Source organism: Barbus barbus (assembly GCF_936440315.1).
Source record: "Barbus barbus genome assembly, chromosome: 14".
Classification (NCBI taxonomy): domain Eukaryota; kingdom Metazoa; phylum Chordata; class Actinopteri; order Cypriniformes; family Cyprinidae; genus Barbus; species Barbus barbus.
In genome coordinates this window covers 11,055,708-11,070,628 of record NC_136742.1, presented here as the reverse complement: position 1 = coordinate 11,070,628, position 14,921 = coordinate 11,055,708, and the positions used below count along the sequence as shown (strand labels likewise).

Here is a 14,921-nt window from a genome sequence, read left to right as displayed (position 1 = left end):
GGTTACCTGCAGACATCTACAGATAAATATTCATGAAATCAAAAGCACAAACAGAATATGGAAGAACAGCACATACTTGTAGCAGAGCCCAGCAGATTCTTTGACGTCTTGTCCTCTGAGGGCAGGTAGCCGGGTGGGTAATCTGTAAAAAAGACGTCTGGATTTAAGACAACAGCATTAGCCAAATGGACACACACAACAACTGCCAAACAGAAAACAAACAAATACAATCTTGTGTCTAAATTAAATGATTAAATTATGTCATATAGTATTGTAAATATCTATCTATTCATACTGTACTTTTTAAGCTTTCTGTGAGCAATCATTTAGAGAGATGATCTCACCATAGTCTTCATCCAGATACTCGGCTCTCTCTGACGTGTACTGAGAGTCAGCTATCTCATCATACTCCTCCACCATACTGGTGCCAAACACCCTGATATACACAAAGATACACATGAGCAAAACAAAGATCAGGTACTAGCAAGTATAAGAGTAGGAAAAAATGTAGAAAGAGGATAAGGATTAAAAAAAAAAAAAAAAAAAAAGTGTTTTTCATTAGAATTATCGTAAGAACAAACAGTCCCTGAAATATTAACAAAGCCCACTTTGATCATCAGCATAACTTAACTCTGCCTTCTACAAAACAACTATAATCACTCTGCCCTTTGCCCAGGTTAGTGGGGATCTTTAAAAAACTTGTTTTATAGCCCCTGTTTAATCCTCAAGGGCCATGTACGGAGGAGGTAACAGCAGTGGAAGAAAAATAACGAGATATCCAGTGAAATGAGCAGTCTCAGAGATCAGAGGGAAGTAGGAATTTGGAATAATTGCTACTCTGTAGATTTGTACGCATTCACAAGGGTTGCCACAGGATGCCTTATTATACAATTTGTATCATGTGGCTTGTAAAATAAATAACACAATGACCAGAAAGTAGCTTCTTGTGATTGTCAATGTCAGAACTGAAAAGAACTTAAAAATCCCTTCCACACTTGTACTAAACATTTTGTATTTTTCATCTCTATATATGGCTGCAGTGTTTTGCTTGCCTCTCACAGTATATACAGTAATATTCTTACAGTGGGACAATATGTCTCTCATAGAGTGCAGCCAGACTAGCCCCTTTATGGGCCTCCAAACAATATTAAATCTGCCAATGCAAACGGGCCTGAGGCAGGATAGAGATCAAATCAATTCAAGAACTTTGCCTTTTGAAACTTTAATAAAGCCATGTGTCCTTTCTCACAATCAATGAAATTTAAGGGGCAATGCAAGTACAGGATAGTAAAATCAGAAGCGACCTGTTTCTCATTATAGCATAATGCTGCTGTACAGTATGCTTCGGTTTTAAAAAAATGCTTTTCAGTCACTTTCTGAAAGGTAATGAAAACATTTTTTGCATATCTCTGTATAACCATGTTTTTAAATATATTTTTCTCTCAAAATTAAGGAAATAATACTTCATATCATGACGCATACCAAAAAATGATACTACCATTTAAATGTTTGGGGTCATTACAACTTTTTTTTTTGAAAGAAAGAAATACTTTTATTCAGCAAAGGCGCATTAAATTGATGAAAAGTGATAGTAAAGACCTTTATGACATTACAAATTTCAACTGTAAATAAATGTTCGTTAAACTTTCAATGCATCAAAAAAAAGTGTCATGGTTTACACAAAACTATTATATGCAGCAAACCATTTTCAACACTGATAATATTAAAATGTTTCTTAAGCAGCAAATCAGCATATTAGAATGATTTCTGAAGGATCATGTGACACTGAAGAGTGGAGTAATGACTGCTGATCAATTCAGCTTTACCATCACAATAATAAATTATATTTTCAAATATATTGAAATTTAGTTATTTTAAAGAGGTCATATGATGTGATTTCAAGTTTTCCTTTCTCTTTGGAGTGTTACAAGCTGTTTGCGCATAGATGAGATCTCTAAAGTTGCAAAGACTAAAGTCTCAAAACCAAAGAGATATTCTTAAGTTAAGACTTGTCCACGCCCTCCTAAAACGGCTCATTCAAACACGCCCCTACATGTCTACGTCACGATGTGGAAATATTTGCCACCCAAATGTTCACGCAATGAAAGTGGGCGTGGTTTCAGTAACCTCAGTAGTGTTGATGCAGCCATGTCAGGGAGACTGTGTGTTTCTATGCGAAAGCAAAAGCACTTTATTTGTCCTTCCAAATTAGATGCAATTAGGAATCATTGGTTAAGTTTTGCTTACAGCACAACGCAAATGTTCGAATTTGTGCAACGCATTTTATGGACGACAGTTTCGTGAACCTAGTAGAATACAAGGCTGGGTATGTACGAAGGCTATTTCTAAAAAAAATAAGCGTCGATTCCGACTTTGCTATGACAATCTGGTGCTTCTGAATCAGCGACTGTAAGTATGTTTTGTTATTAGTTCAAGTATTTGCTATTGACTGTTCAACTGCGGAGTTTTGCGTCGTGTGTGTGTGTGTGTGTGAGAGTGTGTGTGAGTGTGTGTGAGTGTGTGTGTCTGTGTGAGTGTGTGTGTGTGTGTGTGTGTGAGTGTGTGTGAGTGTGTGTGTCTGTGTGAGTGTGTGTGTGTGTGTGTGTGAGAGTGTGTGTGTGTGTGAGTGTGTGTGAGTGTGTGTGTCTGTGTGAGTGAGTGTGTGTGTGTGTGTGTGTGTCTGTGTGAGTGTGTGTGAGTGTGTGTGTCTGTGTGTGTGTGTGTGTGTGTGTGTGTGTGTGAGGTAGGGATGTAACGATTACCGGTTTGACGATAAATCATGATAAAATTCCCCACGGTTAGTATTACCGTTTCATATTTTAATTATCATTAAAACCGTATTCGATTACCACGATTTGAACAACTCACGATAAATAAATACTGTCCGGCATAAAGCAGAGTGTTAACAGTGTCACGAGCGCACAGCAGCAGAGTTTCATTCTGAGAGAAAACGGCGGAAAAGATGGGAGGTTTTAAAAGAGTGCTGAGGGAATTATACAAATGAATATATCAGTGAATTAATTATATGAATGTACCTCTGAAGGATCTGACTGTCTTCTGAAACGATTCGATGGCATTTTGTTTTCATCTTAGCTCCATATAAGACCTAAAGGAAGTGTTCTTAAACACAATACTGCTTTGTTCGCGGACTTCACGTGAATCAGCTGTAATTCAGCTTTTCCATATAAAGCGCCACCTGCTGTCAGAGACTGGATTTACAGACACTTATTTACATCCAGCCTGTGTGCAGTTTCTGTCTGGCCAAAAAACGGACCAAATTTGCATGCCCTGCTGTAAATTTTAACCGGTTGATGAAAAACAAGCTTGTGTGGATTCTACACATTTAAACAATTCAGTTTACCTTTATATGAAACTTTTTCAAAGCTTTATTTGAACATTTACATTATTTATTTGAACATGCTATTAAACTGGTGTCAGTCAAGTTGTCATTTAAAATCCAGACCTCATTGGTAATGTTATTGTTTTAGTGATTATGCAAACAAAAAGTCATTTTATTTGCTGTTTGTTGATTTTTAAGTATAAAATTTGGTGAAGTGATTTATGTATCGGTACTTTTTGAACATCTCCAGCACATTTTAACAATACCGTGATAATACTGATAACCGTGATAATTTTGGTCACTATAATCGTGATGAGAAATTTTCATACCGTTACATCCCTAGTGTGAGGGGAACAGGGTCACATCACAGAGGAGTGTACAGCCTGTCAGAAATAGTCTTAACCGCGGCTTGTGTACTGCAAATTCATACGAGCATCATCCCAGTGTCGGTCACGCGACTCTGTTCCCCTTTTGGGCTTGAACTGATAAAACTAACTTGATTGAAAACTGAAGCTCACGATTATGGTAAGGGGCGTTACATTTCCGACGCGTGCTTGTGGTGTTCGGCAAATCACAATGCACTGTGCCAGTTGGCCAATCAGAGCAGACTGCATTTGTTGGAAGAAGGGGCTTTGTAGAAAATGACGCGTTTGAGAGAGGCGGAGCATAGAGGAACTACAATAATGTACAGTATTTGAAAAATTTGTTTTTTGAACATTAAAGCATGTCAACATATTCTGTTACACCAAATAATGATCTTTAAAATAGCATCATATCCCTTTAAATTCAAAAAAATGTTTCACAATATTACTGTTTTTACTGTATTTTTGATCAAATAAATGCAGAGTATAAGAGCTAACGGTGAGTGTAAGAGACTTCAAAATCATTAAAAAACTCAAAATAAATGTATTGTCCCCACACTTTTGGAATAGTAGTGTATTGTACATACTGTAAAAACTCAACTGAGTATTAATGTATCCTTTAAATATCTGTGCTATTACACATACAGTGTTCATCAACTTGTGAGCAATATAAATGTTGACAACAGAAGACGACCTTTTGTTCTAATATACATTATAGAGCTCTTTGTGTCATACTGAGTATGCAACACATACCTGCTGCACTGCACTTTGAATGCAATAACATCAAGGTTATGTGCATAAGGGCATTCACATACTTGTGCAAAGTAGGTTTTAGTCATGTTATATACAGTATTGGAATTGTTTCAAGTAACATTACTTAAACACACCTGATCAGGCTGAGTGGACAGAAGTGTTCAGAGCCAAAGTGGGAGAGTAGCTCAACCTACAAAATAAATGTCAAAAATGATCACACTCAAACATGGTCATACAACAAAACCAATGCTTATTTTACCTTCTTACAAAATTTAACAAAATAAGTGCTGAAGTATTTGCAAAGCATTATGTTTCCCATGTGAGTGTGAGAAAATATGCATATTTGTTTTATGTTTTTCAAGAAAGTGTCACTGTTTTACAGTATGTGAGCCTGCCACCCAAAGCAGCACTGACAAGGTCTAAGAGAGAAGAGCGCTAACCTTTATATATTTGATGAACATCTGATGCAGGAGGAGAAGACAGGAGAAAGCGGAAACAAAGAAAAACAGAGAGGAAGATCAGTATAAAAGACTCGATTCATGCTGTAGCAAGTCAAGCATTTCGAACTTGTTTGCTCTGCTTTCATGACTTCAGCAGCAGTACCAATTCTGGAGAAAGCCAGCTGAAGCAAAGGCTGTAATTAGGAGCACAAAGTGGGAAATACAGCAGGGGAAAACAAGCAAACAAAGGTTTAGGGCAGCTCAGTAATGGCAAAGTATTGTGGGACTCCTCAATTAGATCAATGGCCTCCTGACATATGTTATGGGTAATTATATAATCATCTAATGGCGCTTTTCCACTCCATAGTACGGCACACTTTTGGGGGGTTTTCCACTGGGTACAGTACCTGGTATCTGGTACTTTTTTAGTACCACCTCGTCCGAGGTTCCAAGCGAGCCGTACCGTTACCAAAACGTGACGTGTAAACTCTGCTGATCACTGGTTGGCCGGAAAAAAATCATCACTGTCTGCGTCATTGAACTTGCGGCACGAGACACAACAGACCCGCTAGATTTAAATCAGCACAGCCAGCGAAGGATGGAACGCAACTGTTTTGAATGAGCGCATCTTTCTTTTAACAACCAAAAAATGGCTTTTCCGTTGTCTGTTGAGGAAGTACAGACTGTCCTCTCGTTGATAGCCGAGGAGCTATTCTACTCCATGGGTTTCTACCCTAGCACTTATCTCTTAATACACTGACATATATAGAGACACCAACTTTATATGCAAATCTACAGTGTGAGATCTGAACTGAACAATACAGTCATGAGACTCTCAGGCCTGAGGGAAAGGCACGGCTTTCCTCATGTGTTTTAACTGTCCCCCCTTTTCTCTGCCTCTTATTTAGTCACCTAAAAAATACTTTGTTAATGCAATTCAATGTTATTTACATCATAGGTGACAGAACAATCGTGTATGTGTGACCCTTTTTAAGATGCTCATGTTTCAGATGTTACAGTTTATAGATAAATGCACTAATGTCAGAGCACAGATCAGTGACATCATGCTCTTGTGTTTAATACTTTGATACTATTAAGTATTTAATACTTAATACTGTGGTGCGTTCTGTCCCTAGTATTCTTTTTTTTTTCAGTTTATTACAACCCGAATTCCGGAAATGTTGGGACGTTTTTTTTTTTATTTGAATAAAATGAAAACTAAAAGAATTTCAAATCACATGAACCAATATTTTATTCACAACAGAACATAGATAATATAACAAATGTTTAAACTGAGAAATTTTTCAATTGTATGCACAAAATTAGCTCATTTCAAATTTGATGCCTGCTACAGGTCTCAAAATAGTTGGGACGGGGGCATGTTTACCATGGTGTAGCACCTCCTCTTCTTTAAAAAAAACAGTTTGAACACATCTGGGCATCGAGATTTTGAGTTTCTGGAGTTTTGGTGTTGGAATTTGCTGATATAGGTTTCCAGCTGCTGAAGAGTTTGTGGTCGTCTTTGATGTATTTTTTGTTGAATGATGCGCAAAATGTTCTCTATAGGTGAAAGATCTGGACTGCAGGCAGGCCAATTCAGCACCCAGACTCTTCTACTATGAAGCCATGCTGTTGTAATAGCTGCAGTATGCGGTTTTGCATTGTCGATTCTTGATCTACATTTTTTACCCAATTAATTCTTCTGCTGTGCAAATACATCTTTACAACTTACATTTTAACCAAAATTTGAGTTTCTATGCTTTTTGTTTATAGTTGGAATCTCTGTGTGGCAGTACTGCCATCTTAAATGTAGGGGTGTGAATCTTGGTTTCACAATTCAATTACGATTATCATTTTCAACTCAATATCACGATGCCATTGTATTGACTACATTACAAGTGTAATGACAGTCTTTCACGTGTGCTTTGTGTTTGTTTGTTGAAGTTCGATTGCGGCTGCAGTTAAATGCACTTGCATTTTCGAATACTTTTACAGATGCCATTGACTGACTACAGAGTATTGAAAGACAGAAAATGATATCAATACAAACAGATATACAAAATATGACAGAAGCATTAAAAAAAATAGACTAGTTACAGATCATTCAAAGTTAGAATATGATGTCACGTTTTTAATATTACTGCACATGGCTACATTTTCAATAGATTTTAAATCAAATTTATTTTGTGCAAAATTTACTTTATTTTATCATGTAAAGCAGTCTACTTTTTAAAACAATTACTTAAAGAGACCGTAGTTATGGGTTTTACTTTTTTCCCTCAGCATTATTGCCGTTTGATTATTACTGATGAGATCGTAGACAGTGGCAGCTTTAACAGGCTGCATTCAGACTAATGCACAGATCTATTTCGATATATCAGATGTTTTGTCTAAAAACATAACAAATGACTGTGTGTTCATCAATTTCGTATAAAAGTATTCGAAAATGCAAGTGCATTTAACCGCAGCCGCAATAGAGCTTCAACAAACAAACACAAAGCACACGTGAAAGTCTGTCAGTGCGCGAGTTCCGTGCATCTAATAGTACTGCATTCCAAACGGTATAAATGAAAGCATATCTAAAGTAAAACACGGCGGGTGGAAGCACACACTGTCAAGCAATTTGCACGGGTCTCACAGCGCAAATTCGGTGCAATGAAGCCCGCCGCGTCTCTAGCGTGCACACGTCCCATATGCAGAAAAAAAAAAAAAGCTCAGAATCGTTGAAGAGAGAATTACGATGCATCGGAGAAACTATTTTTTCTCTCACCCCTACAGGACACGACGGCACTTCTGGACCATGTTCACATATGGCTTCCTTTTTGCATGATAGAGCTTTAGTTGGCATCTGCAGATGGCACGGCAGATTGTGTTTACAGACAATGGTTTCTGGAAGTATTCCTGGGCCCATTTAGAAATGTCAATGACAGAATCATGCCGATGAGTGATGCAGTGTCGTCTGAGGGCCCGAAGACCACAGGCATCCAACAAAGGTCTTTGGCCTTGTCCCTTATGCACAGAGATTTCTCCAGTTTCTATGAATCTTTATGTTATGCACTGTAGATGATAAGCTTTGCAAAGCCTTTGCAATTTGACGTTGAGGAACGTTGTTTTTACGCTCTTTCACAGATTGGAGAGTCTCTGGCCATCTTTACTTCTAAAAGACTCTGCTTCTCTAAGACATCCCTTTTATAGCTAATCATGTTACAGACCTGATGTCAATTAACTTAATTAGTTGCTAGATGTTCTCCCAGCTGAATCTTTTCAAAATTTCTTGCTTTTTCAGCCCTTTGTTGCCCCTGTGCCAACTTTTTTGTGACCTGTAGCAGTCATCAAATTTGAAATGAGCTCATTTAGTGGATAAAAGTGTCAAATTTCTCTGTTTAAACATTTATGTTCTCTATGTTCTATTGTGAATAAAATACTGGCTCATATGATTTGAAAGTCTTTTAGTTTTCATTTTATTCAAATTTAAAAAACGTTCCAACATTTCCAGAATTTGGGTAGTAAATAAACAATTTCATTTTTAAAAAATATATATTTTCATCTTAAATTTGCTAATTAATTAACATATTTAATTTGTCTACCCCGCTACTATCACAAAACTAGCTTTTCTTAGTGGGGCACTATGACAAAACATCATACTGTACTGTGCACAGCCTTGCAACAAAGCGAGCAAAAACAATAATGAAACACGCCCTTCTAAAATTTCCACTCTCAAGGAAATTTCAAGTATCAAGTAGCTTTGGGAAGAACAATTCATTTTAGCAAACTATAGCGACTGGCGTCCCTTTTACCTTGACATATTTGGCATAGAGTTGCTCATCCAGAGGGAAGCTCTGTACTGTGCGTTCATCACGAGCGTGAAAGGTGCCCAGCTTGATCCATTTATTGGTCGGATACCTGAATTTGAAGGACAATAAAAAAATAAAAAAAAGGTTAAGTTGGTATTTATATAACGCAGTCTCCCAACCAGGCACGAAGTGATAAGATTTCAACAACATGCAATTTGTCTGTTCACACATATTGTGAAAATGTGGAATGACAATCAAAACCAACCACAACATATTCTATATTTAATGTGAGGCAGGATTTTGGATGAATTAGATTTCACTGCAACCAGTGAAATATACTGTGGTTGGCCAGGACAAAAACTCACATCTGCATTGGAGATCAGTCAACATATCTCATTGTGCCTGGTTAGGAGTTGGAATACTATGTACATCTATGTGAGTGATGTTACCTGTCAATTATAGACACAAGGAAATCTTTTGGTGTAGAGGAGAACAACTCAAAATTTGCAATATCCAGCTGTTTCACCTGGATTGGCTCACAGAGCTCAATAACAAACCTGTATTTGAAGATTAGATAGAGATAGAGGAAACAAATGGGAAATTAATGGAACATTAAGTAACATGCTAACACAAAAACTAATAACACTGAAACAAAAGGCAATTTAATTAATTTATATGAATGCAAGGCAAATTTTTATATTTTATGTTGTGTTTTTATTTATATTCTAGATGTCATGACTCATCACCATTTCTCTTGTAAGGTTTTGAAACCACTTCTTTTGCCTAAGCTAGTTCATTTTAGATGGTCTTACAGTACAATAATATTAATATTACATGTTATTAGTGGTGCACAATTATAGTTATAATCAAGATTTTCTCAAAAATAAAAATTTATCACAATTGATCTTATTTGAGAAATTTCTTTTTAGAAATCAGAAGAATTGCGCTTTCACATAAACACAAATTAAGACAATCTCAACTCATACACAGGGTTGATTTTACTTAATCTAGTTTCCCCCGTTTTGTTTCATTTATGATTTAAAGGATTATTAGGAACACCATACTAATACTGTGTTTGACCCCCTTTCGCCTTCAGAACTGCCTTAATTCTACGTGGCATTGATTCAACAAGGTGCTGAAAGCATTCTTTAGAAATGTTGGCCCATATTGATAGGATATCATCTTGCAGTTGATGGAGATTTGTGGGATGCACATCCAGGGCACGAAGCTCTCGTTCCACCACATCCCAAAGATGCTCTATTGGGTTGAGATCTGGTGACTGTGGGGGCCATTTTAGTACAGTGAACTCATTGTCATGTTCAAGAAACCAATTTGAAATGATTCGAGCTTTGTGACATGGTGCATTATCCTGCTGGAAGTAGCCATCAGAGGATGGGTACATGGTGGTCATAAAGGGATGGACATGGTCAGAAACAATGCTCAGGTAGGCCGTGGCATTTAAACGATGCCCAATTGGCACTAAGGGGCCTAAAGTGTGCCAAGAAAACATCCCCCACACCATTACACCACCACCACCAGCCTGCACAGTGGTAACAAGGCACAATGGATCCATGTTCTCATTCTGTTTACGCCAAATTCTGACTCTACCATCTGAATGTCTCAACAGAAATCGAGACTCATCAGACCAGGCAACATTTTTTCCAGTCTTCAACCGTCCAATTTTGGTGAGCTCGTGCAAATTGTAGCCTCTTTTTTCTATTTGTAGTGGAGATGAGTGGTACCCGGTGGGGTCTTCTGCTGTTGTAGCCCATCCGCCTCAAGGTTGTGCGTGTTGTGGCTTCACAAATGCTTTGCTGCATACCTCGGTTGTAACGAGTGGTTATTTCAGTCAAAGTTGCTCTTCTATCAGCTTGAATCAGTCGGCCCATTCTCCTCTGACCTCTAGCATCAACAAGGGATTTTCGCCCACAGGACTGCCGCATACTGGATGTTTTTCCCTTTTCACACCATTCTTTGTAAACCCTAGAAATGGTTGTGCGTGAAAATCCCAGTAACTGAGCAGATTGTGAAATACGCAGACCGGCCCGTCTGGCACCAACAACCATGCCACGCTCAAAATTGCTTAAATCACCTTTCTTTCCCATTCTGACATTCAGTTTGGAGTTCAGGAGATTGTCTTGACCAGGACCACACCCCTAAATGCATTGAAGCAACTGCCATGTGATTGGTTGATTAGATAATTGCATTAATGAGAAATTGAACAGGTGTTCCTAATAATCCTTTAGGTGAGTGTATATATATGAATACACTCTAAATAATGAAAACTGTTAAAACTAAGAATCTTCTCTAAAAGAGCTAAAACAGTAAATTATGTTAATGATTTTCTATTAAAACAAAAAACTATTGTAGCACAGAGGTTGCATAGGTAACCTATTTTATTAAACTCTTTATTAGGCATTTATTCAGGAGCCACAATTGCTATAAATATAATTGAGATTCACGTTTGGATTTATTACAATTTGTCACTGAAACGTCCTTGTGAATGACCACAGACTGGCTGTATGACATTTATTTGTTTAAAATATCTCAGTAGAGATAACCAGTGGGCCAATATCACAGACAATTAATTGAGAGAAGCATAAATCATGATCAAAATACAATTAATCATGCAGCCCCAACTATAATTCCCCCAGTTAATAAGAGGCTAAATAAATATAAAATAATTAACAAAATACTGTTTAAAATAGATGGGTTTAGCATCTCACACCACAGGACATCTCAACATACTAATAGTACTTTGTCAACTATCATTTACACAAATAGGAGAATAGAGAGTGTAAAATGCATTTCTTCATTGTCTCGGAGCAGCTTCTGCAGTCTTTTTTTTCCTCTTTATCTGCAGTGACTCACCAGATCTTGGTACTGCAGGGGTTCAGCATGTACAGATCCATGTTCTCCATCAGGATGGCAGATGTGCTCTGAAAACACAAAGCACACAGAAAAACACACATATGTTAGACAATTGCTGATTTCAAACTAATCAATAACATTGCAGATGCAGGAACAATAACAAGTAATTAAATGATTGTCCTATTTATGCCCATGGTGAAAATCCATCCAATCTATCTATCTGCCCCATATGCTGTTTTCGCTGTACCTTGGCCTCGTTGTTGGCCGAGAGGATTTTGGCCCCACATTCGACAGAAGCGTAGTTATTCTTGAAATTCTTTTGGACCTTTTTGACTGGATGAGGGCTGCCATTTGATGAAGTGTGCAGAGACTGACCTGAAACCAACAAAACAGGTTACATATAGATCACCAGTCACCTCTTATACACCTCGGATGATGGATCAAGTTTGGCCTAGTATGCGAGTACGAGTGTGTCATGCAAAGTGCAGGTTGGGATGTTTACCTGTCAATTACAGCACTAAAAACTAAAAATGTACTTGAAGAGTTGCTCTTTGAGAGCTCTCTAGATTTATTGTGTGTACTGCACCCGCTAATTAATAACGACAAGGGTCAATTAACATACTGTTAGCCAGTGGTTGTTAATTAGTTGACTTTTTGATTTGAATGTGCACACAAACACACACAGAGATGTGAAAAACCCCGATGCACTAAAGCAAGTGTCTAATTGTTTAGCTGGCCTGGAGTATGAGCTAAGAGTCTAGTCACTTTTGTTGCAGTATACTGAAGCAATCCATTAGAGCAGCTTACACGTGTAGATACTGGGTTATGTAACAGTCACTGTGCTCACCACTGAACCGACAAATGTGAGCAAAAAAAAAACAACAACTATTATTATAAGCAAGAAAAAGCAAGAGAGGGAAACAGAAATTCATGATAGAAAGAGATAAAAAGAAAGGGACAGCTCTGTGAAATCTAGCAGAAGTGTCCTAAAGGAAGTGCGTGTGAGAGTGTACTGATGCAGAAGCAGCATGGGGGCAGCCTGGCATACGATCATTCACTGATGAACACGCAGCTCTGTGAGTGTGCATGTGACTCAAAGCCATCTCTTACTTTTCTTCTCCTCTACTTCCATCACTTTCTTCTTCCACTCATCAAAAGTGGGGATGTCCTCTTTACTGGGTACAGGAGGGTCTGTTGCTCCCTCATGGTCCACCACCTGAAAAAAAGCAACATTTTTATTACACTCAACAAAACCTTCCTTGGGCCTAAAACTGTGAAATGCCATTTTGGAAATTTTGTGTTTTCTATTTCAGCAGTAAACGTGAATTGGTATTGGTTCAGAATCTACATGACTGTAATTGAAACATCAAATATTATATTATTCTAATAATATAATACAATTATGGACTGTTTTAATCTTTTGAACTGTTTGAATGCTGAAAAAATTTAATCCATCACTGTTTCCACAAAATATTAAACAGCACAACTTTTAAATTTTGATAAGAAATTTTTCTTGAGCATCATATTAGAATGATTTCTGAAAGATCATGTGACACTGAAGACTGGAGTAACGATGCTGAAAATTCAGCTTTGTATCAAAGGAATACATTTCATTTTAAAATATAATAATAAAAAAAGTAGCTTTAATTTGCAATAATATTTCACAATATTACTGTTTTTAACTGTATTTTTGATCAAATAAATACAGCTCTGGTAAACATAAGAGACTTGTGCACTTTGGCATTATATATTTTACACAAACGTAAAAATTTGTGATTATTGTAATGCTTTATTGGGTGGTTGCTCAGCACGTTTAATAAAAAAACTCCAGCCGGTTCAAAATGCAGCAGCTAGAGTTCTTACTAGAACCAGGAAGAATGACCACATTAGCCCGGTTCTGTCAACACTGAACTGGCTCCCTATTAAACACTGTATACATTTTAAGATCTTGCTAATTACCTAGAAGGCCCTGAATGGTTTGGCACCTCAGTACTTGAGTGAGCTCTTATCGCATTATAGTCCGTCACATCCGCTGCGATCTCAAAACTCTGGCCATTTGATAATACCTAGAATATCAAAATCAACTGCGGGCAGGAGATCGTTTTCCTATTTAGCGCCCAAACTCTGGAACAATCTACCTAACACTGTTCGGGAAGCAAACACACTCTGTCAGTTTAAATCTAGATTAAAGACCCATCTCTTTAACCTGGCTTACACATAATACACTATCGCATTTTTATAATTCAAATCCGTTAAAGGATTGTTAGGCTGCATTAATTAGGTCAACCGGAACCGGGAACACTTCCCAAAATACCTGATGTACTTGTTACATTGTTAGAAGAATGGCATCTACGCTAATATTAGTCTGTTTCTTTCTTATTCCGAGGTCACCGTAGCCACCCAGATCCAGACTGTATCCAGATCAGATGGTGGATCAGCACCTAGAGATGACCTCTACAGCCAGGACACCTAGATGAGCCCCAGAGACTGATCTCCAGTGAAGACCCTGTCTCCAAGACAAGACCACAGGAACCAGATGAGTCTTTGCACAATCTGATTCTGCTTTAGCCTAGATTTAAACTGCTGATTTTGTCTGGCCACAGGAGAATGACACTATTTCGACACACTATTTCCCCATCTAAATACTGTAAAGCTGATATAAAGCCACCCAGCTTTATATCAAGCCGATGTACAGCTGCTTTGACACAATTTGCATTGTTAAAAGCACTATACAAATAATATTGACTTGACAAAAGGGTGGTCTTTTCCCCATCACTTTCCATTTTTCCTGTCTCCGTTATCTCTATCCCTCTCTTTGTGTCTGTCAGTACCTAAATAGTAGCGCTGAGTGAGCATTTGGTTGATTAAACATTTACAAGGCAGTCCTGTGGAAAACAAACATGCTGATGTACTCTCTCAGCCTAACTCTCTCTTCTTCCTCTCCTCCACTCTTATGCTCTCTCTTCCACTTTCATCTACATTTAGGGTGTATGTGTCAGCAGCTTTACGAGAGAGGAGGGGATGTTTTAGCTCTGCAGATCTCTAACAGCAGGGTGTGGAGAGGCTCAGTGGTAATCGAATACAAACCCTTTCACTCTCTATATAATAGGTGAAAAGGGTAAGGAAGGAACACTATGAGGTGCAAAATGTAGCGATTATTGTCATCATGCTCTTTTAGGTGGTGTACGCCAAGGAAAAAAACTATAAAATGTTTCAGGGCTTGAAACGGGTTAGAAATACAGACATTATAGCTTTTAGCTTCCTGCCTGAAGTCTATCCGATTATATGTCATTATTATAAAATTTGGAATCGTTACAAGATTTTTTTTTTATTTTTTTATTTAGCAAAGATGCATCGAACT

The 14,921-nt window shown here is 37.7% G+C and overlaps 1 protein-coding gene across 2 annotated transcripts in view; it reads right to left on the bottom strand.

The window, feature by feature from the left end:
• Nucleotides 1-14,921, bottom strand: part of LOC306879990 (SUN domain-containing ossification factor-like) — a 69,041-nt gene that overhangs the window by 14,177 nt on the left and 39,943 nt on the right. Inside the window, exons 7-15 of one of the 2 annotated variants that reach the window (XM_079433237.1) lie at nucleotides 12,671-12,776; nucleotides 11,808-11,935; nucleotides 11,561-11,628; nucleotides 9,139-9,246; nucleotides 8,693-8,798; nucleotides 4,896-4,916; nucleotides 4,590-4,645; nucleotides 345-436; nucleotides 77-142 (exon numbers count right to left, since the gene is read on the bottom strand). In XM_079433237.1, the coding sequence (XP_079289363.1) occupies nucleotides 77-142; nucleotides 345-436; nucleotides 4,590-4,645; nucleotides 4,896-4,916; nucleotides 8,693-8,798; nucleotides 9,139-9,246; nucleotides 11,561-11,628; nucleotides 11,808-11,935; nucleotides 12,671-12,776 (751 nt within the window). The remainder of the gene's footprint in view (nucleotides 1-76; nucleotides 143-344; nucleotides 437-4,589; nucleotides 4,646-4,895; nucleotides 4,917-8,692; nucleotides 8,799-9,138; nucleotides 9,247-11,560; nucleotides 11,629-11,807; nucleotides 11,936-12,670; nucleotides 12,777-14,921) is intronic. The other variant, XM_079433238.1, reaches the window with a different exon arrangement.